The following is a 27,371-nucleotide window of genomic DNA, read 5'->3' as shown; positions in this document are numbered from 1 at the left end:
TAAGCTACACTTTAACAATGCAAGAAGTAACAATGCACTTGATAAGAATCAAGACTCATCACTCAAGACTTAAAAGTTAAAGTTAAGACTCATGACTCAAGCGCTTGCAAGTTAAGAGTCACGACTCAAGAGCTTGCAAGTCACGACTCAGAACTTTGAAGGTTTAAATTGATAGTTGAATCTTGATGTTCAAAAATCCAGATAAACAACTTAAGAAGAGCTTAGATGGCTACATAGATTATATACAAATCATCATAGACCAATATGCGAGGTCCTACCACTACTGGATCCAAAGTCACCATCCATGATAGCATGGTTAAGTCAAACTGAATGTTTCTTGTAACAACCCACCCACAAAAATAAAAAAACAGGAGTGTCTAAAGTTGTCTTAAGGTAAGACACGTGTCTTAAGTGTTTTAAGTGTCTTCTCATAAGACACGAGTGTCTTAACAACCATGTACCTCCCCCATGTTAGGGGCTGGGGAGGTGATCCAAATAATGCCAACATGGAGTTGCCCATAGACAAAAGAGGGGGAAGGGAAGGTGGCATTTGAGAGAGCTTTTTGGGATGCCTTCTTTTTTAGGTCAAGCTACTAGTGCTAAAGAAGATGTTCAACAAAGAAGGTGACAAGGCCTTTGTTACATCTAGCAAGGGTAAGCCCAGCAAGAGCAAGCCCAAGTAGGACAAGGATTCTCCTAATAGGTAGACGCCTTCAAACACTCTCACAGGTTAAGTTCTCGTGAGCTTTTTTATAAATATGTTCTATAACCTATTTTGAATAAGAGATTATAATATCTAATTTGTGTTGGAAATGTAATGAGGTGCAGAATATCTTTATTGTATGAATGCACTGATATGGATTTGAACTGAAGCTTTCCTTGAGGTGCTTTCTTTAGCAACTGTGGAAGAGCTGGCAAGACTCGGGTGATCTGGTGCACCTTGTGTTCACATGCGTAAAGGATTTTCAAATAATTGAAAGGTGAAAGTAAACTGGGAGTGCATAATGGTTCTTTCTGAATTCAAGGATGTTGAGTGGCTTGATGTCGGGTTGTTAGGGTCAATTAGAATCTGACTTCTAATTGTAACTCTTGGTAAGGGGATAGTGTTGACAGGACTTTCTTCAGATCCCTTTACAATGTTCATACCACTACTCTGCGCATCATTGTACCTGAATTGAATCTAAAGGCATTTCGGAATTCACAACTTAAAAAGAATAAATATCAGGACGAGGGATATTTTGTGCCTTGTGTCTTGCTTTGCTAGGCATAATGGACTCAAAAGTGTTTTCCCTTGGATTGCATCCTACAAATATTTATTTACTTTTTTCATTGAACTTCCTAAGATGCAGTCTCAAGAATGTCCAATTTCTAAACTCTGTCAGTTCTGTTTTATTTTGAGAGTTTGCAGGAAGGGTACTTCTTTGAATTTGAAAATTTCCAAGATCGAGATGCCTGCCGTGATCTTGTAGGTGAGCATCTTTGATCTGTTGCTTGTATTTGTTCACCAGCTTGCCACATAAATTGTTCACTAGCTTGCCATGTCACCAAATTCTGCAGAGTAGAGAAAACTTGAAAAATGTATGTTTTTCTTGAGTGAAGTGTGTTTAGGTTGTGCTTAAGCAGAGAAAATTTCAAAAACCATAGTTTTAGTGCAGGCTGCTATATATTGTCTCTTAATTATTTGCTTTTGAGATTCAATAGTCACAACTGTTATAACCATGAGATGCGAACAATGAAGACAAAACAAACCCAAGAGCATAGAGGCCATATCTCTGATCCTCTCCCCCCCCCCCCCCCCCCCCTCCCGTTTTCACCCTCCCGGCAACCTCTTCTCTCTCTCTCTCTCTCTCTCTCTCTCTCTCTCTCTCTCTCTCTACTTTGTACCTTGTCCCACAGGCCCGCGAGGCCTTCCGCGGACGTTAATACATCTTTCTTTCTTTCTTTCTCTTTGTGCTTTGCAAACTAGCCCACCACAAGCCAACAATCAGGGACAATGTGGTATAATTTTATCCCGTGGCAGTTTCCTTTCAGTGGAGTTAGTGGCTGCACACTTGGAGTTTGCATTTGAGTGGCATGGCGGGGGAATTTTTTTGGCAAATTGCATGGAAGCTGTAAAAACAGTGTTTCCTGATGCAATATGAATGTGTATGATTTTTTTTGGCAACTTAATATAATCTATCAGATATCTATGACTAGGTGGTGAGCAGAGTAAGGACTGTTTCAACAAATAAATGATCTTGTTTGAGCTTAATTTCTCATTACATTCATTTCTGTCCGGTGTTGAGTGGTACACCTTTTTTTAGTCTCGCTAGAAGCCTAGAAAAATCTAAGGTTTTTCACTACCTCATCCGACTGCCTTATTAGTTCCTCTTCAGGCTTCTACCCTTGCCTCTTAAAGGATTGATGGAATGTAGAATGGTTTGCATGCAGCTAAAATTCTTGGTAAGCAGCAGGGAGATATGATAGCTGGGCAACCCGTTGTAGCTGGGTCTGGGAAACCAAAATCTTGTGCTGAATCTCCGATCCGCAGTGAACAGCTGAATCGTAGAGAGATGGACCGCAGGCTGAAACTTCTGAGCAAGGATAGGTACACTTCTTGATTGATTTTTCGTTTCAAGTTTAGTTTAAAAACGTAAGACTGTAGGCTGAATTGCATCGGGAATTCCATGTCTGAATTGAAGGATTCATGTCATTAGGATGATACTGCACTGCAAATATAGCTGATATATGTAGGGGGACCTTATCGTTGATTAGCCAACTGTTAAGCTAAGGCAAAGAACCCACTGGTTGTGATTCCTTTTGAATGTACACCCTTGGCATTGTGGATCGCTGTTGGAACCTGCCCGGTACAAGGGTGAGAAATGGAATGAAATGAAATGTTCTTATCAAAGTCTGCAGGAGACTGTCCAGGATGTATGGGACTGGAGAAAAAGAAAGTTCAAGGTATAAGGTCCAGAGAGTTCTAGACATATGCTTGCTCCTAGATGCTAGGGTGTCTTCCTATGCATTGTCATCTGATCAATGTCGCTCCCCTGGGAGGGAGAGAGAGGTCATCAGATCCTGTGCTACCAGCGTCTGCATATATTGTGCCTATCTGACTGCTGAGTATCCTTACACTTTGAATGAATTGACAAAAACCTTTGCCACTCTTATATAGAGGAGCGGCCCTGGCTAAATCTTGTCAACTGGCCCTTTTCTATTGTCCAATTCTCTAGACACATCTTAGCCTACTTTCCTTAATCCCCGCCCCCCTAACCCCGTGGGATTAAGTCTACTTATCCGAGGATTAGCATCCAGGTACATAACAACTCCCTAGTAGACGGAAGGAGCAATGATCTTCAAAGATTATTAATTGGGCCACCACCAGCAAGTCATCTTCACTCATGAATGTCTTCAAGCGTTATTTGGAGGTTTTCAACCTTAGATGTTGCACTAGAAAAATATCTTGAATCTAGAGTAGTAGCATTCATTCCAAGATAAGTTATGAAGTGATCCATAGAGATTCCATTTTCCCGTGTTTCATATATTTGGGTAGGCATAGCCTAACATCAGACACTCACCTTGCAATATGAGTAATCACAGTCAAAAAGGTTGTAATGTAATATCTTAGACGTGGAGATTGTGGCGGTGAGATATCAAATAATTCAAAAGAAAGCTGACTGGTATTATCACATCTGTGACAGGGATAAAGAGGACTCATTTATGAATGAAGAGCAAGTCTATGTTTTGGGCTGGGTGCCTTTTACCAAAGAGAATTTTCCAGCTGTTAATATTTGTAGTCTTGTTTTAAAAGCACTAACTTGTTGTATTAATTATAGTGAATTGCAGAAGCTTCACCAGCAACTTGTAATTGACGGAGTGCTTACAGAGGCTGAGTTCTGGGCTGCTCGAAAGGTGTTCATCTTAATTGTAGTTCTGCAAACTGAGGATGTCATCAGAACCAAAGATTCGTGTAAATTTTGATCTTTACAGTAGATCTTGAGTTGTTATGCCTTTTTAATCAATGAAGTTGCAGTGCAGCATATGCTTGATGATGAGGTGTCTAAAGGCCAGAAACAAAGAACAGGTTTGAAAAGTGCAATGCTTGCAGATGTTCGACCGATGCATGATGGTCGGGTAATATTTTCCCCTTTCCCGCATCTGTGTTCCTTTATCGGTACTTCTTATGCACATTTTCTACCAGGTTAAGCTACTTAGAAATGATTGATTCATATGATCATACGGAAATACAAGTTAAGAGGCTGCTTTTTGGTGCAGACAAATAAAGTAACTTTCAATTTGACCCCTGAGATTATCCACCAGGTACTTGGAACCATGACTAGAATTTTCAATTATTATCACTCTCTCTTTTGATAGAAGGTGCAAACTGTGCTTATTGCGAATATAGAGATCTTTGTTAACTAGGAGAGGCGTCTCAGGGAAACCCGTTAGAGAGAATTCTGTTCAGGCACACTTCTCAAAAAGTTGATGCAATGTCCTAAATGGCTAAGTGTGTTTATAACACAATTACAAGTCTCTGTATATAAAAAGGATAGGGTGAGTGTCTGATGCCAGAGAAAAAGATGGCTTGTTTTGTCCTACCAAGTAAAACATATGGTTCATGTTAAAGGGGATACTGTCATCATGTGTGTTGACTTTCTTATTTTATGGTAAACTCCAGGAACTTTGGCTAGAACAGATGCATAGAGTAGATGAATTTAGAAGGAATGAGTCAGCAGTGTTGATCATGAAGGTCAAGTCAATATAGATTTCAGATGGTGAAGATTATGTGGAGTTGAGGAGAGGGGGAAACACTTTGTATTCGAGGGCAGCATGACACCAAGAGGTTAAGTCTAGATGCGAGATTTTTATATTTATAGCTATTTTTCAAAATCATTCACTGTTGGCATTTTTACATGTGGTTGAATAATAGCAACCTCCACTTTCCTTATTAAAGCCCATTATGAATTTTATATTTGAGATCTATTCGAACGTTCTCAAGTGCTGTAATGAGCTTAACTTGCTATTAAAGGTGTACACTTTAACCATTGCTAAGTAATTCAGGGACCAATTCCCCTCCCTGATTTACCATGGTTTGTTGGGCAACCATTTGAACAATTACATTGATCTAGCTAGCTTCTGTACCTTACATTATAATGATCTAGCTAGCTGTGCAGGTGTAGCTGTTTTCCTGCTAGTTTGGGGGGTATATTGGCTTAGCGATACATGCTTTGATGAATTTGCCTTTTGGAACCAACATGGCGATCTCTTGGGACGTCATTTGGCTCCTGTGGCGCACCCTTTAGTAGTAAGGGAGTTGGGACGTCATTTGGCTCTTGTGGGGCACCCTTTAGTAGTAAGGGAGGAGTTGCCTTGGGATGAGTGACGACTACGCAAGCAAGCCCCCTCTAAATACTAGTCTCGCTCTAGCTAGAGCCTGGCTGCTGGCTCCCCTTGCAGGCTCTCCCGCCATCTTGCGCCAATAGCCATCCACGATGCAGGTCGTGTACCTGCCTCCCGCCTCCTGCCATGCTGCACTATCTGTCTGGGATACCTCTCTCTCTTTGATTCTTGCCCACATGGCAGCCATGCTGCTGCTCATGTGTTAGTCTCTCAAACCCTAGGTTCACCCCCCCATGCTCTCCTCATATGGGGGCTTACAGATGGGGAGGTGACCTCCAACACCCCCTCTCACCGACACATCTTGGCCCAATGCCAACACATCGATGACGATGCTCTAGTATCTCCCTGGTCGTAGTCCTCTGGAACACTTCGATGTCGAAAACTTTTATTTGGCTTTTCATCCAGTGGCTCCTGCTCCACTTGGTCTGGTTCCGCTTGCGCACACCATCCTGGTACACAAGTCCATCTCTGGTAGCAGTTGTCCCCCTCATAATGAGTGAACAACCTGGAGTCTTTCAGGCACCATGCTTTAAGGGTCCCGTCCATCCTTTGGCAAGGTCCGCAGCAAATGAATATCTCAAGATAACTTGGACCACGAACTCTCGTTGAGCTCTCAAGCAGGTACTCTTCTGGCTTCACTACACCTTGTCCATCACCTTCCAGCAATTTGTGTTCGAGATTTGAAGAAGCACTCACACTTTCCCTTTTGCCTTCGAAGAAGGCCAATTTCTTCCAATCTCGCATTACCCAAGACAATTGAAGAGCAGATTCTCTCCATAGCATGCTATAAAGGTTCAAATGAAGAACATCAAGTACATACTAGATCGTCGTACTGCTTGTGTGCTTGCTCTGAAAGCAAACCATGTACCTCATTGAGGCACATACCAATAGCTTGTGTAATCCTGTACTGTCCCCTTCTGAAGTACAGCATCCATCTGAACATGAAACCCCAGGGCACTCCATAGAATCCACCCTCGTGTCAGTAGCAACAGCCATGCACTTGGAAGATACCAAGCACTCCATGCTGTCCTTCACCTTCACAAAGGCATCTGACTTCTCGTCACCGCACATCTCAATGTTAGACATCATCACTGTGGTTTCTAGGTCGGCATATCTGACCTCGGTAACACACAGAGATGCCACCAAGAACAACTCTTCGATTACCACATTTGCTTTGGCTTTTGTGTCACCCTTTGAATCTGAGTCAGAGTCCTTCCTTTTGTTTTTCCGATCCGCCTCCTTCTTTCTGCAGTCCTTTGCAAAATGACGTGGCGTGTCACAATAGAAGCACTTCTTCTTCTGCTTCCTCTTGGAATTGTCCTCATCATTAGAGTCATCTTTCTTGTAATTGCCACCGTTAGGCTTGTTCTTTCCTTTGCCAGCGTAATCCTTTACCAGCAACGCCTTGTCGTCTTTGTCGTCGTTGTTGTAGAGCTTCTCCCTAGCTTCTTCCTGTAGCAGAAATGGACCTAACTCCTCAAAAGTCAGAGGTTTGGTCCTCTGTCTTGTTGTCATAGTCGTAACAAAGCTTTTGAAACTCCGAGGTAGCCTCCTCAGTACCATCAAGGCCAAATGGCACGAGTCCACCTTCTGACCAACTAATGCCAGTTGATCCCTCACCACCTTGACCTTCGTCAAGTAGTCATGTATCGAATCTCCCTCATCCATATCAAGGTTGTAGAGTTGATGCTGAAGAAGCAAGATTTGGGATGTGTTGTCTGTCTCGTACAGATCCTTCAGAGTGGTCCATGCCTCTACTGACGTGTCGGCCATCTGGATGTGAGGAAGCACAGAGTCCGCCTTAGTCCCTATGATCAATGCCAGGGCATGGGCATCTCTGTCTTCCCACGCTTTGAGCTCCTCTCCGTCTACATGCACAAGTATCTTCCCCTCCTTGTTCACCATATCCTCCGGCTTCGCGTCCACTCTCGTTGTCAGTTTCCACAGCTTTCGAGCCACTAAATGACTCTGGATCTTCACCTTCCAAATCGAGTAATTCGACCCATCTAGTTTCCCCAACTCTCCAAAGTTAGGGATAGTGAAAGAAAGAAATCTGGGGGAGGAGGAAGGGAGAGCAGGGGCTGAAGAGGATGAAGAGATCGACATCTCTGCTGCTAAACCACACAACAAAGTTGAACAAACCAACCTTCAGTAGACTAGAACTTTGAACGCACGTGATTGAACCTGAGTCACCCTCCTTCTAGCAAGATCAGTGTCCTCCAGTCGTGGAAGTCGATTCCCAAGAGCTTCTGAATCAGGGTCGTCCTTCAGCAAGGTCCCTGCCTTTAGGCTCCCACACCTGTGAGCCTCCTACTTGGGCTTTGATACCATGTTAGAAATCAACCAACAGAGGGTACGCATAGCGGAAGAGTGATGGAATAGCCCAGGAGCTCACACAGTGTGATGTGGGGTGTGGAATCACAAACTTCTTAAACTTATGTGCATAGCATAGGTGTGTAGAATCAGCAATAGAAAATGAATCAGCTAGATAGAGAAACCACCAAAATAATATATTTCCGTCCAAAGCTATGGACACAACACAAAATAGATAGATCCAGAGTCCCACCAATGGTGTGGTCCTCTGATCTTACCACAAGGTACTCCTTCTATCTGTTGGCTATCTCTAGACTCGAGCCTACGTGCTTCACTCGAGCGTCTGTAGACTTTCCATCGAGAATGATCCTCTCCACCTTGTTGTCTGGAAACCAGCCTAGGTGGGCTGCCACTCAAGCTTAGTTGGTAGCTCCTTCAGGGTCACCTTCACCTCGTGTGGATAGGCCATCTGTCTGGGATACCTCTCTCTCTTTGATTCCTGCCATGCTGCGCCATCTGTCTGGGATACCTCTCTCTCTCTGATTCTTGCCCACATGGCAGCCATGCTGCTGCTCATGTGTCAGTCTGTCAAACCCTAGGTTCACCCCCTCCCATGCTCTCCTCATATGGGGGCTTACAGATGGGGAGGTGACCTTCCAACAATGTACACATAGCTAGATTTAGATTTAGATGCTTGTTTGGGAGAGACTAAAATGAAATCATTTAGACTTCACAAGCAGTTGTAGCTTGAATGAAGAGATTTGGACTACTTTTTGATTAGCCTTCTCCTTTAGTGCTAGCCTTCGTCATGGCTGAGTTTTCCCTTCACCTCCGGAGTGCCGACAAAAACTCAGTACGAAGACTTTGTATAAATGGATGCTCAAGTATGTGTGGGTGTGTGGATTTGTATGTGTGAGAGCATACTTTTATACTATGGTCTACACCCACTGTTGGGCGTTGATGATGTCAGTGGGGATGTCATAGTAGCTAGTCCTTGCTATGCGTGATGGAGTTTATGGTTTTCAATCTTGTGAGTGACTCTCGTGAGATTGAAACTGCACTATGTTGTGTTTTTAGAGGATGAGTTTGGGAATGTTCCCGGATTCATCTAGGTATTTAAATGTACACACATTTTTGGGTGAAAATTTTGATGCTTTATATTACAAAATAGCTTCCCTTGAAAAGGGAGCTCAAGAGTACATCAGCTGAAAATTTCAGCATATGACAAATATACATTTTAATCTATGTTACAAGTTTGCAAACAATCAAAGAGAGATTTCTGCAAAGATCGTCTTAAAAAAAGAAAACTAGAAAAGGTAGGATCACCAAAGACCCTGTGGTTTCTATCTTTCCAGAGAGTCTAGAGTGCCCAGTAGTGAACCCATGAAAAGAACAACTCAAACTTTAGTCATGGTTGTCAGAAACGTTAGGTACGTTTTAGGATCGAGTACCTAAAGTACCTAAACTTAAGAAACTTTAGAAACGTATAAATAAATAAATAAAATAAATAAATATATATAAGATATCTTATTAGTTATTAGTAATTTGTAGTAGATACTGAGATGCATCATGCTGCATGTGCCATGGCCCATGCGCATTGCACTTATTACTAGACATACATGATACGTCATACAATATACTACATGGAAAATTTCAAATTTCAGTCCTTTTTACAAATTAAATTTAGAACTTCAAAGTATTGCAACTGATAACTGAAGTCTCATTGAAATAATGAATGATGAATCATAAATCTACTTAGTACTTACTACTTACAACTATCAACATTCAAAGTTAAAACTTAAAACTGAAAAGTAAATAGACTGTAGTACCATGAATTATACATGCAGCATGATCCATAATAAAGGGTAAAGTTAAAAGTATCAATATGAATCATGACTTAGAACTCAAAAGACATGTGTCAGCAGACTCGGGTCCTAACAATGAAAAGAGAAGTCTCAAGCTGAAAACTAAATAGTGCCAAGTAATACACACACTACTAGTAACTACTCAAAGCCAGATGTTGACATGTTTGATGCCTTTGAATCTTGGTTACCTTTGCCATCATCAGAAGAGGAATTTGACCAGCAACATGAGCCTCCTGCAGGCCCTCCACTAAGCAATAATCAGCCACAACCTCATGCTGATTTGCAGGTTTCTCTTCCGGCACAAAATGATCCCACTACTCATGATGCAGTCATTGAAGAAAGAGTTGTCAATAGACAGCAAAGGCAAGTTCCCAGATGGCTTCTTGATACATTGAGGGACAGCAAACAAGATCAGCCTTTTGCTGCCTGGACAAGATCAGGGAATAGACAGCATGGTCACTTTCTTGAGTTTGCACTCCTTGCTACAACTTGCAATGAAGAGCCTTTGTGCCATAAAGATGGTTTTGACAGCAAAGAGTGGATGGATGCAATGAAAGCTAAGTTACAATCTATTGCCAAAAATGACACATGGGAATTAGTAGATCTCCCTCCTGGCAAGCATGCCATTGGAACGCGGTGGGTCTACAAATTAAAAAGGAAATCTAATGGCAGCATAGATCGATACAAAGCCCGTCTTGTTGCAAAAGGGTATGCCCAACAACAAGGCATTGACTTTGAGGAGACATTTGCTCCCACATCCAGGATTACTACCATTCGATGTGTCATTGCCATTGCAGCCCATCATCATTGGCAAGTGCTCCAACTTGACATCAAGACCGCTTTTCTTCATGGGGATCTGCAGGAAGAAGTCTATGTCACACAACCTCCTGGCTTTGAGGTTGTTAATTTTGAAAATAAGGTATGCCGGCTTAGAAAAGCCCTTTATGGTTTGAAGCAGGCACCCAGGGCATGGTATGCCAAAATTCATGCACACTTACTATCCCTTGGTTTTCAGAATAGTCCCACAGAACCCACTCTTTATGTCCGTGGGAGTGGATCTGATTTTTTAGTGCTGATTTTATATGTGGATGATATGCTCATCACGGGCCTAGATACTCAGCAAATTGCAGCTTTCAAGGCTGATTTGCAGCAGATTTTTGACATGTCAGACATGGGACGGCTCCATTATTATTTGGGCATTCAGTTTGCTCATGTTGAGGGGGATATCATGATGTCTCAGTCCAAGTATATTGGACAGCTCCTTGATCGTTTTCAGTTTGAGGATTGCAAGCCAATCTCTACTCCAGTGGACCCTGGCTTCAAATTCTCAGCTCATGATGGGAGCCCACCATGTGATATCAGTCTTTATCAGCAGGCTGTTGGATGCCTTATTTATTTATGTCACACCAGACCTGACTTGCAGTATGCAGTATCTCAGCTAAGCAGATTCATGCACATGCCCAGTTCACATCTTTGGCAAGCAGTGAAGGGAGTCTTCAGATATCTCAGAGGCACTCAGGTATTAGCCCTCTTCTATGGTGATCAGGGTTATATGGCTATAGTGGAGCCACAATATGATAGTGAGGGCAATACTATCACAGGTGGGAGTTTCAGATCCAGTGACTCATTTGTGCCTTGAGTCATGCAAGAGGAGAAGCTGAATGTTTAGCAAAGATCACATCTCTACTGACAATAATCTTCGCAGTATTTGGTTGATATAACCGATACCCTCTGCTCTCCTGGCTGTAACCAATAAATATGCATTTGATTGCCTTGTCATCAAGCTTATGTCTCAGCTGAGATGGTACATGAACATATGCAAGAGACCCAAAAACTCTCATGTGTGAAAGTGAAGGCTTCCTGCCTTTCCATGCTTCATAAGGTGTAATAGTCTTCAATGCCCGTGTAGGTGATCTATTCAGCACATAGTTGGCACACATTACTGCATCAAGCCAAAATTTATTGGGCAAAGACTTGGCCTTAGGCATGCATCTGGCCATCTCCATTGTGGACCTGTTTTTCCTTTCAGAAACAGGATTCTGCTGAGGAGTGTAAGGAGTAGTGCATGAGTGAATAATGCCCCGTGAGGACAGAAATGCATCAAACTCCTTTGACATATACTCACCCCCCCTATCTGTGTTGAGGGTGACAAGCTTGCTTCCTGATTCATTCTCAACCATATTCAGCCATCTCTGAAAGCATGAGAAAACTTCAGATTTGGCCTTTAAAGGATATACCCAGCAATATCTTGTGAAATCATCAATGAGAGTCATGAAATACTTATACCCCCCAATGGCATTTGTCCTCATTGGGCCACAGACATCACTGTGTACTAGCTGCAATTTCCTTTGTGAGAGTTTTGGACACTTCTTTTGAAAAGGAAATCGATGCATCTTACCCAAAAGACAACCCTCACACACATGTTTGGAAACTGTGTGAGTCTGAGGTACATCATTTGCCATCTGCTGTGAATGTAGCTTTGCAAGAGCTCTATAATTGAGATGGCCCATTCTCTCATGCTAAAGATGAGTTTCAGCAAGCTGTGAATCTGAAATAGCCAATGCTTCAATAGAAAGAGCAGCTGGATGATGATCAAGGTGATAAAGCCCTTTTTGCAAAGTGCCAATGAGAACTATGGCATTGTCATCACGAATATCATAAACTAGACATCTTTAGCCATCAAAAATTACTCTGAAACCTGAAGTAGCAATTGCTGAAATTGAAATCAAGTTGACTTCAATGCCAGGCACAAAAAGGACATTTGTGAGAGTGACAGGATGGCTTGAAATGGATGTGAGCTGCACATCTCCAACTCCTTTTACAGCATATGAAGCATTATTAGCACACTAACAGTCCCCCCTCGAGGTGCATCAGCTAAAGAGTGAAACAACTGTTTGCAAGATGTGACATGCTTGGAAGCACCACTATCAAAGTACTAGGACTGAGCATCATTAGTAGTAAAGAGTGCATCAGCTTTGGAGGGATCAAATGAGCAATGGACAGCCCATGCCCAATCATCCTGAAGAGCATGTGCATGTGAAGCATCTTCTGGCTCATGGGATTCAATAGCATGAGAGGCATTAATTGTCAATCCTGCTTTCTTTTTCTTTGAAACAATGCGCTTCCTACATTCTGAAATGTCATGTCCAGGCTTGCGACAATAGTTGCATCTTTTCTTCTTTGCCTTATCTGCTGTATTTTTAGATAATCGAAGGGTTATAGCAAACCCTTGATATGTATCTGGCAGTCCATTCAATGTGGTACTGACAAGCTGTGAATTTGGCACCACCTTATCAATGTTGGCAAGCTGTTCCATGAGGTCCTTGACCTTTGTCAAGTATGCATCCATTGACTCACCTTCATTCATATTGACTTCCTGTAATTGCCTTCTCAAATATGCCACACGAGCTTCATTGCGAATCTGATAGAGAGAAGCCAATTTATCCCAAGCATCCTTTGCTGTCGTGCAGGACCGGATGTGTGGAATAATGATTCTCTTGCATGATAAAGCAATGCATGAATGTGCATTTGCATCTCTTGCATCCCATCTTGACTGTTCTTGAGTTGGAAGAGCAACAGCAGGAGTGCTAGAGGAAGAGGCATCAAGAGGAGTACCCCCTGCAGAAGGACCAGCAGTAGAGGCAACCACTGTAGCATTGGCTGGCTTCAGATCAGCCCCAGAAACAATATTCCACAAATGCTTTGCTACAAGAATATGTTTCATGAGATAAGACCACATCGGATAGTTGGTGCCATCCAACTTATCATCTTCACGAAGAACTCCAAATAAATCTTGATTGTTCCCAGCCATAGCAAATATGATACCGTGAAAAAGACCTGAAAACCCAAAAGCCTCAAGGCTATCGCTGCAAAAAGCTGGCTGTCCAAAAATGACAGCAAATATCTGCAAATTTCTGACCCAAATCAAAGGGCAAATGCAGATATGACCCAAATGCGACTGTGACATGCAATGTTCACTTGCAAAAAATAGCAAATCTGGCAAAAGCCCCAAATTTATTGAGGGCAAATAGGCCAAAAAGAGGGCAAATGGAGAAAAGCCCCAAATTTCGCTGAAATTTGGGCAAATGTGACCCAATGTATGCAAATCTGACTCAGTTTCCTGCAAAAGTGACTCAATATATGAAAAATCTGACTCAATGTCCTGCAAATGTGACTCAATGTATAGCCTCAAGGCTTGAAGCTGCAAAAGTATGAGTTACTATCCCAAACACCAGTTGAAATTGAGCCCCCAACACAAAAAAAGCCCCAAATTTTGTTGACATGAGTGATGACGTGGCACAATGTGACAATCCTGATCCAAATCCCGAAACAAGTACAACGTACGGCGCAGGTACTGAACAGACGTACGGAACAGTATGGAATCCAATGTATGGCTGTACGGATGCGAGATGTAGAACTGTACGAAACCTGTACGGACTCTTGTATGGTGACGTACGGAACGGGTATGCTGTACGGAAGTTGTGCGCTGTACGGTGCACAGCGTAGGTACGATGTACAGAATAGTACGGACAATATACACGCAATTATGATGTACTGAACTTAGGTACGAAAATACTGAAGCATGTACGTTACCACGCGCAGGTACGGCGTGTCAAGTGCGGAAATGTACGGAGTCACAGTCCGTATTTGCTGTACGGCGATGCAGATACGGATTTGTACGTCTGCTCACGTATGGGCTGGACGGCGCAAGTACTGAATGCAGTACGGAACGGGTACCAGACCTCAGACCTTCCGTACGCCTGTATGGAGAGATGTACGGTGCAGGCTGAGTACGATTGTACGGAAGGAAATGCAGGGAGTCAGGGGGCAGGAAGACGAGTCAAGCCTCACTCTGATACCACTGTAGGATCGATAGGCAAAGAGAGAGAGAGAGCAGGTAGCAAAGGGTCGTACGATAGTACACCCATCACGTCAAATCTTAGATAATGAAAAGATACAAGTACAAGGTACTTGTACCTAGACCTAGGACTAAGTGTCCTAGGTGTCACATAGGACTAAGTGTCCTATGTGGCCTAAAAGGCACTAACACTACAAGTGCCTACACTTATGCCTACAAGGCACATACCATGGCCTATAGGGCATCACTAGAACCACCAGAAGATGGCCTACAATATTGGTCAGTTGAATATTGGTAAGTTGAGTAGCCAAGGGCATGCTATACTTATTGGGCATGTGTGTACCTTGTCGGTGTGCACTGTTTGGTTTGTTTTAGAGGATGAGTTGTGGCATGTTCCGGGCTCATCAATATACATATCTATAGCATTTGTGCTGTGAATTGGGAATATATACAGTTATAGGACTAGATCATGGTCTAAAATATTTAAGACCATGGTGAATTCTATAGGGACTTTTTTTGAGGTGGTGAGCTTCATTGATGGCATGTTGTGTTTTATGTATCTGTGGGTGCGGTAATGAGATTATGGAGAGTCTATATCCTGAGGTTTTTTGAGGAGACTTTGATGAAGTCAACACACACAACTTGGTTTTTGCTTGAGATGCTTCATTTCGGTATAGGAAATAAGCCTTTTCTTTACTTCCTTTTGGTAAAGGAAAGTTAGCCTTTTCTATTAAACCCCAGACCCTAGAACCTTAAACCCTGACTTATGCTCCAAAGAAATGCCATTTTATAGATGATGTCCTTACAAGGTCTTCTAGATTCATTGATGCAGAATGAAAAGGAGACCTTCGCAAAAATGATTCAATATTTGCTCGTGATATACTTTATCGCCAATAAATGTCTGCAAATCGCAGTAGACTACTTTTTGCAATTTCTTATGTATTTGTATGTGCCCTTATATGCGTTGATGTGGTATGCTTGACATGCAGATATTTGCAGAAAAGCCTGCTGTGCATAGGGCCTTTCTCTCATATGTACCAGCAAAGGTAATGTCCATGGCTGAAAAGGAAAATGGAGTTTGATATGTTTTTCAGTGGACCGTAATTTTTTTTGGTGATGAAGAAATCTATTTGGTTTTGTTGATAAAGCGGGTGGCAAGCAAAGATATCTTTCCCTTGTTCATTAATAAGTGGCGGACATATTAGTTTCAAATTCATTTCAGGGTTTATGAAGCTGTTATTCTATCTGTGTGATGCTATTTGGAATGGCAGATGACAGAAGTAGAGTTCTGGACAAAGTATTATCGAGCGGAGCTATTACATCGCACAAAAATAGCCGCTGCTGTTGCCGCAGAGGCTGAAGAGGACGAGGACCTTGCCATGTTTCTCAAAGATGATGATATAATTGCTGATGAAGCACAGAGAAAAGTATGCTTAGAGACCGGATTTTTCTGAATTGGTTCAAATGGAGACATTGAGCAATTCTCGTGGGATGGTATTTGTTGTCTTGTTTATTCCTGGTTGAATCTAAATGGCTATTAGGAAAGTGTAAAGTGTACTACTTCCAGATTAAAAAAAAGAAAATTGGATGGGTGGGCTAGCAAGAGCACGTCTGGATACTGTCCAAGATATTTATTATGTGGGGAGTTTAAGGGAACTCAACACGAACATTGGAAATCACAACTAGTAAAAGAACTACATTAGATGGGGAAGAGGAGGTAGGTTTTCCTTCAAGATCAGAGCAATATCTCGAAATGGCCAACTAGGCAGTGCAAAATATGAGTACCACACCCCGAGGAGCATCTCTGCGCTGTCTCTCTGGCTTGGAGATCACATTAAAGTTGTCCCACTGAGCCGTAGCAAGGCCTTTCTATCCTCAATCCAATCACCCCTTTTGACATGCCTAAATCTTTGAAGTAACGGTAGACCAAATCACAATCTTTCTAATTAAGGATGTTACCGACACTCTGAAATATATTAGCTACCTGCCGTACACAAACAAGCAGGTCAGCCTGAATTTGCAAGCATTCATTAGCAGTGGAACTTTATAGAGCACCACCCCAAGTAACTCCACCCCTAGTAACTATGACACCTCACTGCAATCATTGTACAAATAACTATACTGGAATGTGTCAAAGTGCAGCGGAATGTAAGAACAGATAGAGAGCTGCGATTAGAGAGAGACAGCGAAACTGCAACTAGAGAGAGAATAGACTGCAGGAAAATACAGGAAAAACCTCTGCATTTACTGCTGAGAAAACTTCCACACGATTAGGTCTGGTGACCTGGCTGACTGACCAGGTCTGGACGGGTTAACCTGACCTGATCCTGGTCAGGGTCCCAAAGTGGCCTCTAATTGGTCTCTGACTGGCCTGGTTACTGCTCCAAACTCTGGGGCCCTGAACCAGCCTATACCAGGCCCACTGACTGAGCCTCTAACCCCCCCACCTAACGTTACTGCAGAAATACCGTGAGAAAGGACCAATATAATACACCTCTCTCTGGGCTGGCACACCCACATAGAAGCCCTCTCTTCCTAATATACAGATAGGAACTGACTACTATAACAGAATGTTCCTAGGATAAGCTCAAACCCAAAGAGATAATGTATTGCACTTAAACGATGAAATGGGATTGCTGTGTCTTAATGTCTTACATTCCCATTTTGTTTGTGGTGTTTTGGACTGTGTCAGTAATAGTTTTTTCATGTACTGTGATGAAGCTCCATTTTAAATGCAATTAAATTGATGTGCTTCAGATTAGGAAGGTGGATCCAACAGTGGATATGACTGCAGATGTGGCTGACGACTACTTGTCTCTACCTGTATGAGTTCTATCCCATTTTATCTCTAGTAGTCGGCTTCAAACTCTGCATTCAGATTTGGCTACTTGTGAAAGATCAAGTTTTGATGAACTCTGCAGAATCCATAGTTTTAAATTTCCATTTGCCAAAGCTTCAATCATGTTGCATTATGCTCAAAGTTGTAATCTGGGAAGCTTCTGGAAGAGAGAGAATGGTACATTTGCCCAAACACAGATCGTTTCAGTGGCTTTTTGTCAATCTGATGAAATCATATTCCTTACAGCTTTTGTGCTTGATTACGTCTTTTTAATCATGGCTGTATTATGCTGCTTTGAAAGTGATTATAAATGAGAACGTTCATGCTTATTGATGTTATGTGTGAACATGTCCCACTTTTGCATCCAAGGCTTGAATGTTTGTGACCAGGCACTCCTGTAAATATGGCCCCACACATTTGTTGAGCTGTGAAGCTCTTGATTAAAATTATACATAATTGGGAGAGTGATGCTCAGAACACCACCATACCCTTGAACCATAGGAAGGGCAAACGACAGCTCTGTAATTGAACCAAGGCTATTATGATGATCATCATGGCAGTCACAATGTGAATCACTCTAAAGCACGGTATTGAAAGCAACAATGGTACTCATGAGGAGCCTAGAGGCTGATGGGCTAAATCAGAGTGAAATTAGAGCCATTAGAACAAAAAGAGAGGTGCACTCGCACATCTGCGAGGGGATCATCAGCCACCAAGCAGTTGAGCAGCAACTCGATATCAGCGGGGGCTTTGCTAAGGTGGCCTCTGCAATCCTCTCTCGGCAATTCATACTGCCCACATATCAGCTAGCTCCTTCTCCTCCACCCCGCTGTGTTCTAGAGCTGCATAGTAATCTGTGACATGCCGCTGTGTCTGGTAAGCCTCTGTGTCCTGTGGTCTGGTCACCTCCTACTGCTCTCTGATCTGTCATAGCAGGATATCCCTGTGTCGGCGCATCTCAAGCAAATAGAGCCCAATCCAGACCTGGTCATGGAAGTGGATCAATCGTGACAGTGGGCCACTGGTATCACCCCCGGACGTCGTAGTAGGCTAGACAGGCGCAGAGAAAGCTCTCCTCTGTCTCAATCACTCCTAGTGTGCATAGCATGCAGATCCGTTGCTCTCTAGGTATACATGATGCTTTGGGATGAAACCCACATCTGCCCAATGTTGATCCTCAGTGCATGTGAGACTCTTCTATCCTCGAGATATTGGGGTCTGATAATGAAACCCTCCTCCGAGACTCTCAGGAAGTGGTTGCGGTAGAACTGAGTGTTGGTGGAGAGCTCCTGATCTCCCCCCCAAGTTTGAGTTGGAGGAGGTCTAATCGTCTGATACGGTTAATCTCATCTCGCGGGATCGCGACTCAAGAGGTGCATTCATACTATACTGAAAGGGAGAGAGCCTGTCCATGTGAATCCCGTGTCTGATAAACCATGTAGATATACGGGCATACCATGTGTTGGCCTCGCTCTCAGCCATTGTCAAGATGACTCCAGAGCCAGTCTCGGTAGTCTCCATTGGGGTAGGTCCGAGACTCTATGAATTAATGTAACCGTTTTGAAGATGGCATCAATCTGTAGTGGTGTCATGGCAAACTCTGCATGTACTATCTCATGTGGGACTAAGGGCTTGCTCCGAATTGTCCTGGATTCATAGTCACCTGAAGCTGCTCAAATCTCTCCCACTCTGCTGTTGGTAGGTCACATTCCCAAAAGGGTGCCGCATACATGGCGGTCGGCTGCACTAGTGTATCGAAGAGCCAACACTTCATTGGTGGATCCTGAAAGTGTGCTTGGAAGCACCCTCTCCAATCGGGCTAGAGCACCCCGTGTGTGTGTGAGTCGTGCATGGGCTGCATGTGTCATAGTGAAAAGGGGTCCTGTGAAGACTGCTCCCAAATAGGTGTAGGACTGCACTAACTCCATTGGCTCATCTCGATAAGTGAAGCTGAGTCGATAGAGCACTGCATGTGAGGTGTTGAAGACCATAACCTTGGTTTTCCCAAGGTTGATTGTCATGTCTCTCTCTTTGCAGAATACCTCTAGGGGCCTCCAAATTTCTCTGCAGTCCCTCTGTTGAGGATGAGATAAGGACTATGTCGTCAATATCTGTATCATGAGGTCGGCCATCCTTTCCCTCCTAGGTGGTCTATGAAGGAAGTGATATCATCAATGTAAAGCCCAAAGAGGAAGAGAGAGAGAGAGAGAGAGAGAGAGAGAGAGAGAGAGAGTGGTTGGGCTAGGAGGGCATGTGGAAGTCATCATTGATGTTGACGTCGATGTTGATGTCAATGTCGATACCGGTGTCAACGACAATGATTCTCTAGAGATGGTCATGACAATGATGCTTACGGCAATGCTGATGTTGATGATACTGAAGCTGAAACTGCTAAGGCTGAGGCTGTGATGGCTGCTTTTTGTATAGCCATTATATTGGTTAAAAACGGCTGCGGTTGCTGTGCTCGTCTTCGGAATCCTCCCTGTCCTAGTGTCCGTTGCCCTCGAGCCTCTGTATGACTGTTGAGGTGGCCAATTGTGAGGGTACGGTAGTTTCCCAGTCTCCATAGGGTCCTCGGCTTTGTGTATCGGCACGATGGTGGTGGTGCTCCAAGCAGGTGGGAAGCCATGACAGCTTGGTTGAACATCTGTGCTAGGACCGGAGGTAAGACCTCCTATCTGTGTGTAAAGTGTTCAATCCATAGGCCCTCATGGTCTTGCGCTCTCCGATTGTGTAATCGACGAAGTGGAGCCCATACATTCCGTGTGGTGAACAAGTGACAAGTGGTGGGCTTGTGCATGGAGGACATATCCGACAGTGTCTGCATTTGGGCATCATAGAGGGAACATGCATACATGTGACACACATCTGGGCAGTGATGGGAATAGGTGGCTTCCCCTCCGATAGAAACCCCCACCCAGTGGTCAGGTCTCCACCTCGAAAAAAAAAGACAATCTCATCCATTCTTTGTGTGAGGAAGGCCCGCCTCTTGCGACATGTCAATAGTCAAAAAATCATTTGTGCCTCAGATGACGTCAGATGACTGTAACCCCGCTTCCATGTGAGGTGGGCTCTTGCCTCTTTGCACTCGTCGTCCAACCAAGGGCTTTGAGGCATCTTCCCATCTCGGATCCACATGGATCGGGTCGTGGGAAAGGATCTGGTTGCAGTGTCATGTACTACTGAGACAAGGTTGTCAGAGGTGCTGGCGAGGTCTATATCATCCGCAAGTACGGTTGGAAGCTCCCTGTCTGGGTGATTCACGAGCACTGGGTCAAGGGCACATTCAAAGAGGATCTAGATACGTGCAAGCGCGGGGGAGCTCTCCCTGTGGCTAGCATAGTGGCAGAGATATGGAAGGCCAAGTATGGGTGGTTAGCTCTGAGTGGGGGGTGGGGTGGGGGGGGTGGAGCAATGTCGTATATTTGTGAGACAAAGTCTAGTGGGCCTAGTAGGTAGTCCACTGTACTAGACCCACCCCATTTGGGAAGCAAGCGAGTCTTCCAGACGATGGCCATCTCTGAAGACCATTGTGCCCCCAGCTCAAGCAGATGTTATCCATATCCTGTCACCTGTGGGGCATGCATCTAGCTTCGGGACTATATGTGGATCTCTGTCATTTGTGAACTCAAGCAGGCTCATCTGTCTATTTGTTGTCCGTGCATTGAAATGCCCCAGTAGGAGGGTGTCTCCCAGACATCGTATGGGTTGTGCCGTGTGTGTGTGTGTGTGTGCGTGCGCGTGCACGCTCAGGAGGACATGGATTTTGCTTGGATCAGTCTTGCTCATCGCTTGCAGGCTGTTATTCAAGATTATGGACGGAGTTACATGGGAAACCTCAAGCTCAAGCTGAAATGGGCTCAATCTCACAAGCAACAAATGGATGTAATCAGTTCTCATAGGCAGCTTACCTCTTCTGAACAGGATTCTTGTACTTATGTGGTTCATATCATCCATCAAAATGATCTTCGCAAATTAAAGAAGTGGCAAATCCAAGCTCGCATGAAACCCCTTTTGGATAAGGGCTGCTCCTTCAAAGCCTTTTTTAAAAGTCTTCAAAGCCTTTTTTAAAAGTCTCCATGCGGATAGGCGAAAGGAGGATATTTGCAGGATCAGGAAAGATGATGGCACCTGGACCACCTCCAAATCAGAATTGGAATCGCAATGTTCTAGTTATTTTCAGCATCTCTTTTCTCTTCAGCCTGATCATTTGATGCAAGTGAATGCAGCCAGGTCTCGTCTCAATTTCTTATGCATGTCCAACCCATATTGTCTCGGGAACAGGCTCATGCATTGGAGTAGCCTTTTATGCTTAATGAATTGGATGATGCTTTGAGTCATCTACGTAAAAGCAGCTCTCCTGGTTGGGATGGATTGACTGTTGAATTTTTCCGTGCATTTTGGGGTGATCTCAAGAACACTCTTCTTCTAATGATCAATCATGCTTGGGCAGAACAATCTCTTCCTCCATCTTGGAAACATGGCCTTGTCCAATTGGTTCCCAAAAAAAGATTGTGTGAGGCGATGGCTGATTGGCGGCCTATATCTCTTATGCCAGTTATTTACAAACTCATTGCCAAAATGATTGTCCTCAGGGTTCGCTTCTTTTTGCAAGCAGTACTTCATCCTAGGCAGTATGGGTTTGTTCCCAGAAGGCAGATCACTGACAATATCTCCAATGCTTTTCTTGCGATTGAGTATGCCAAATATTCCAAACAAGATGTTCTTATTCTGCAAGTGGACATTGCGAAAGCATTTGATACTGTCCATTGGGATTTTATCTCTCAGACTATGCATAAATTGGGATTTGGCCCTCGGCTGGTCCATATTATTTACTGGCTCTATTCTCATGCCACGGCGCAGTGTTTGCTTGGTGGTGGGTTGTCAAGAACCTGGACTATGACCCGCTCAGTGAGACAGGGTTGCCCTCTTAGTTCCTTACTGTATGCCATTGCTACCCATCCGTTACTGTTGCATATGGACCATCTTGCAGATACGGGGGCAGCTTCATGGCTTGCAAATTCCAGGGGCACAGTCATTTCTTGCACAGGCATATGCTGATGATTCATACTTTATGCCCAGGAATTCTCAAAGTGACCTTTCTCATTTGATGCATACACTGAATGACTTTGGCATAGCTGCTGGACTGCATATCAACTTTCAGAAATCAAAACTTCTAGCATTGAAAGAAGCTGATTGGCATGCACTTCTCTGGCCAGGCCACATTATCTCTTCCCATACTATTGTGAGGCATCTAGGATACCCCATTGGCTGGAATATTACCCTGCAACAACAGCTCAAATGGGTGCTTCAAAAGATCAACAGGAAGCTAGAATACTGGCATTTGTCCACTTGGCCTCTACATGTTCGACTTCGGATAGTACAGTCCATCATTATGGCATATGTGCAATTTTATTTGCCTCTTCTTCCTTGGTCTTTTAAGCATTTGGCTTCCTATATGTCCCAGGCTATGGAGATATTTTGGAAAGGCTTTGCGACTACTACCTATGCAGTCTATTTGTTCACCCAAGACTCATGGGGGGCTGAATATTCTCAATCTTCAGGTTCATATGTTGGCAAGAAAGAGCACTATGATTGCTGATTTTTTTCAGCAAAAACAGCCATGGGCTATTATGTTAGCAGCTATGTGTGGCAACATGACGTCCCATGCATATGGGCATTCGATTACAGATCACTAGGAAGCAGTCATGACCACATTTCAGGGGAAAATTCCTGGTTGTCCTGTTTCTACTGCTTTTATTCATGATTGGAAGAGAATTCTCTCTTATGCTAAATGGACAGGTGCTTCCTCTCATCATGGTAATTCTTTTCGCTTGGAAAGCATCCATTGGAGCAAGGTGTTTGAATCACCTCTCGCTTTACAGGCACCTATTAAAGCATATAATCTTATGAAATTGGGCATAAGATTTGTTGGAGATGTTGTGGATCAACAAGGTTATATGCTTTCATTTCCACAAGCTTGCAGGACATTCTCCTTGGGTCTGCATCATAGGTCCATTTGGAGAATACTTTCAACTATGTTGCAGCCATTTGTTCCTGTTCCTCCACTGTTTGTACAGGATAGATTACTGGACTGGAATTGGACTTCCTTACCTCTTGCTACCCATTCGCTTTCAATGCATAATCTGGCCTCCTCGATGGTCTACAGATTTCTTCTTCCACCGCCATGGATTGATAAGCATGCCAACACTCTTTGGAATTTGGATAGGCCTTTATCTTGGTGGCAATCACGACTCATGAAAATTTGGAAAGCCAAATTGCCATTGAAACAGAGGCTTTTCTTTTGGAGATGTATAGTGGGAGCTTTTTCCATTGGGGTGAAATTGGCAGCACGTCGCATTGCTTCCCCTTCCTGCCCCCGTTGCTCTCATCACCGTGAGACAGTTCCTCATCTATTATGGTCTTGCCCGCACTCTCGGATATTGATCACTCATGTCTCTCATTTGCTGCGGCTTCGGTTTCGCTCTATCAGATTTGGGAAACTCTTTTGGATGTTTGGATGCTTCTCATCTCAGATGTCTCCATTCCTCCTCTTCTTTCACTGGACTCGTTTTTGGGTACTATGGACCATTTGGACACAGAGATTGCATTCTAGGATGGGTCAACAGTTTCCTCAGGCATATGTTTTCTTCAGAATGTCCCTCAAGCAATCCTTATATGATAGTTATGCTGCAAGGGACTTGGATGCTACTAGCCTTGAAGTGTTTTCTGACTGTTTTTGAGTTCTTCCATTGGGCTCTCTTTTGGAGTCTAATGTCATGTACATTGATTTCATGTTAATAATATAGTAATGTGCTTTCACCAAAAAAAAGTGTGTGTGCCCTTCTGATCGCTGGTCTTTGGCAGGCTCAGCAATTTGGAGTCTGCCTTTATTTCATGGGCAGGATTTTATCTTTAGCTCAACTCCGTCATTGGGCTGATGCTGCAGCGGGTTTGGATTGTATTTCTTCCTTTGTCTTTCTAGGCAAAGGATTTTATTATGCCCAGTGCTCTTCGACTGAGGTGGTAGAGCGCCTTGTCAGTGATGCTGGTATTCTTGGAGCTGGTTTTTTTGCTTACGTTATGCCCTGGGATCCGCTTTTTGATCCTTCTGCAACACTTCTGACTCATTGTCCGGTTTGGATTACTCTCAAAGCGCTGCCTGTGCCTCTTCTTCAGCATCTTCCAACTCTTGCAGCTTTTTTGGGAAGGCCTCTCCATATCCCGAGACAGGAGTTCTTGCAAGCCTCCCGTGATGTTCGTCTTTGCATTCTGTGGGATACGACACAGCCCGTGCCATCTACTCTGGATCTTGATTTGGGTTTTGCTCATCCGATGCGCATCAGGCTCCATTTTGCATCTTTCCCCACTGCATGTTATCGGTGCCAACAGGTTGGCCATTTTGCACGTGCTTGCCCTTCCATATCCAGGCCCATACCACCTGCTCCTTCTTCAGCTGTTAAGGTTACTCTCCCTTCTACTCCGGTTTCCACTATGGCTTCTTTGGTGAAGCCCTCTATTGCTCCGAAGCACTACTGGAGAAAGGTTGATAAATCACAGGCAAATCTTCCTCTTGCTGAAGAAGCTCAGGATTGCATTCTTGTTGAGCACCATGAGTTTGCTTCTATTCAAGATATGGATGTAACCCTTGCAAAGGGCAAATTACAAGATGCTATGCAGGCCATCTCTCCGGATACTGTCCCTGCTCTTATTCAGATTGATCCTCCAAATGAAGCTCAAATGCAGAACTCTATTTCATCAGATGTAGTTTCATCATCGGAAGATACGGAGGTTGAGCTAGCTCTTGTGCCTTTGATGCTTGTGCCAGAGTTTTCTTCTGTCAGGGATGCAGAAGTACCCTTTTTATTGGAATCTTTTCATCCCATGTTACAATAGGTTTTTGACCCTTTGATTCAAAAATTTCGGGTACCAGCCTATATCAAGAAGAATCACAAGGGTAAAAAACAGCTTGTTTTTATTGATGGTGTGGTTTCATCACTACATGAGTTTTTACAGAGCAACAATTTGAAGCTGGAGGATGCTGTGTTTGATTCTCCTCGAGCTTAATATGTAACTTTTTACTTGGCTACCTCATGACTTTTGCTCTGAGGTTTTACTTGTAAAAACTTTTTCTTGTACTTATTGGTGGGTTTTTACCTCTTTTGAGGTTTCCCACACAGAAATATAAAGATTTCACTAAAAAAGAAAAGTGTGTGTGAGTGAGAGAGAGAGAGAGAGAGAGAGAGAGAGGGAGAGAGTTTATTAGAGTCTACTGAAGACCAATGGGTCTATGAGATTAGTAGAAAGCCTGATACAAGCAGAAAGGGTGGAGCTACTAAACGAGCATCATCACCCATGTTGAATGCTCAGTCCTAAGTGCTACATAGTAATATCATTAGTAATGACATCATCATTATCCTCATTATCATCATCATCATAATCACCATCATCAGGTCAATCATCATCATGTCAGGCTAGCATTGGCCAATACAATGACCCCACATGGGTGTAAATGTCAGGGAGGGTTTGAGGGGTGGCGAGGCTGTGCGATGAATAGCTAGTGATGGGGTGCTGGCGACTGTCTATGGGTGACTATCATGAGATTGAAACTGCACACTGTGTTGTGTTTTTAGAGGATGAATATGGGCATGTTCTTGGATTCATCTAGAGATATATACATAGTTGACCAATTTTTATATCCCACTTTTTGGTATTGAGGTTATCAAACACTGCAATTAGATGATGCTTTTGACTGATTATTGGGTTATGCATATCCTGCACCCTCATGGAAGTATGAAATTTATTGTTAAAGTTGGATGTATTTTTGGGTACAAGTGGGTTTGTGGAAGTCCAAACATGGATTTAGTATCCCTGGTTCTCTTGCTTGGGCCAAATTGATTTCTGTATGGGATTGCTGTTTCTGCCACAGGGTCATGGAATTCTACGAGACGGAAGCAAGGAAAATGTCACGTCAGATGCTACACAAGTGAAGAGGACACTATTGCATGATATCAATAGACATGCGGCAGTTGTTCTTGATGGTCGTCCTATAGGTACTTCCGTGCACTCCTAATGTCTCTGCTACAAGAGACCTATTCAGAGTGCTGTTGTGTCTCTTTAATTGAATTTACTGTTTCTAATGCCGTTTATGTTCGAAGGCTAAAACAACGCTCACATTTACGCTTACATTTATATCTCATAGGCAAACTTTAGAGTCTTGATGCTTTAAAAAAAAAGCATTCACTAATTTCATCAAACCAGGAAACTTTGAATTCAATTCATAGTCTTTCAAAAACATCAGTTGTCTCATCTCAAGTGTCCCAGTGTCTTCTCTAGGGTTTAATTAACTTTAGGTTGTTTTTACGATAAGGATCGGTTCTCAAGAGTCATAGATGGGTGTGGAGGGCCTTTGCCTAGAAGTGGGGAGGGTTGAATGTTAAGGAAAGGTCTCAAGGGGACATAAGTCAGATACATGCTGCTTTATTTCAAGGAGCCTTTGACTGGACCCTTGAGGTGTAACGAATGTGAAAGACCGAAAGGTCTATGAGACTAAAATCTGAAATATTGAAGGATCGCTTGGAAGTAATGAACGAGGTGAGTTATTGCAGCAACACTCAAGTGCTAGAGAAAGTACAAAATATTAAGCATATCGCTCTTTGAATTCAAGAAATCTTATATGATGGCGATATCTAGTGTTCAAGGGTGTGTTGAATTGCATTAATGACAATCGATCTGATTGCTTTATAAAGCAGAATGAGAAACCGCTAGCTGGAATTAGAGCAAAGCAACTTTAGCATGGCTTAAGCATGACCACTAAAATTATATATTCTATAAGTAATGGCTTTTATGCTTGAAAGTTGATGGTTATCTCGAACAGAAGTATATTACTCTTTGAAGAAGTTTCAGTGCTTTCATCTTGGTGATGTCGACATGAAGGATGCTACGGGTTACTAATCACAGTTGTTCCTTTTCAGGTTTTCTGTTAGTGGGTATTGAGATCAAATAGATATTTTTTAATGCAAAAGCTAGTGCGACCTAAAGATCAAATTCTTTGTGATATTGCTTGTTGAGTATTTCTCAATGGGACTAGGAGGGTTACAAATGTAAACCTAAA

General features: G+C 43.2%; 1 protein-coding gene across 2 annotated transcripts in view; it reads left to right on the top strand.

The window, feature by feature from the left end:
- LOC147889335 (general transcription and DNA repair factor IIH subunit TFB1-1-like) overlaps positions 1-27,371 on the top strand; it is a 105,797-nt gene that overhangs the window by 20,917 nt on the left and 57,509 nt on the right. For both annotated transcript variants that reach the window (XM_087391537.1, XM_087391538.1), the window contains exons 4-12: positions 1,409-1,469; positions 2,431-2,587; positions 3,819-3,894; positions 4,021-4,116; positions 4,258-4,302; positions 15,408-15,464; positions 15,690-15,845; positions 17,176-17,241; positions 26,187-26,310. In XM_087391537.1, the coding sequence (XP_087247663.1) occupies positions 1,409-1,469; positions 2,431-2,587; positions 3,819-3,894; positions 4,021-4,116; positions 4,258-4,302; positions 15,408-15,464; positions 15,690-15,845; positions 17,176-17,241; positions 26,187-26,310 (838 nt within the window). The remainder of the gene's footprint in view (positions 1-1,408; positions 1,470-2,430; positions 2,588-3,818; positions 3,895-4,020; positions 4,117-4,257; positions 4,303-15,407; positions 15,465-15,689; positions 15,846-17,175; positions 17,242-26,186; positions 26,311-27,371) is intronic.

Source organism: Dipteris shenzhenensis, chromosome 20, assembly GCF_047967505.1.
Source record: "Dipteris shenzhenensis isolate YYH24624 ecotype China chromosome 20, Dip_SZ_1.0, whole genome shotgun sequence".
Lineage (NCBI taxonomy): Eukaryota > Viridiplantae > Streptophyta > Polypodiopsida > Gleicheniales > Dipteridaceae > Dipteris > Dipteris shenzhenensis.
Note: the sequence above shows the minus strand (reverse complement) of the source record. Positions and strands in the feature narration are given on the sequence as shown.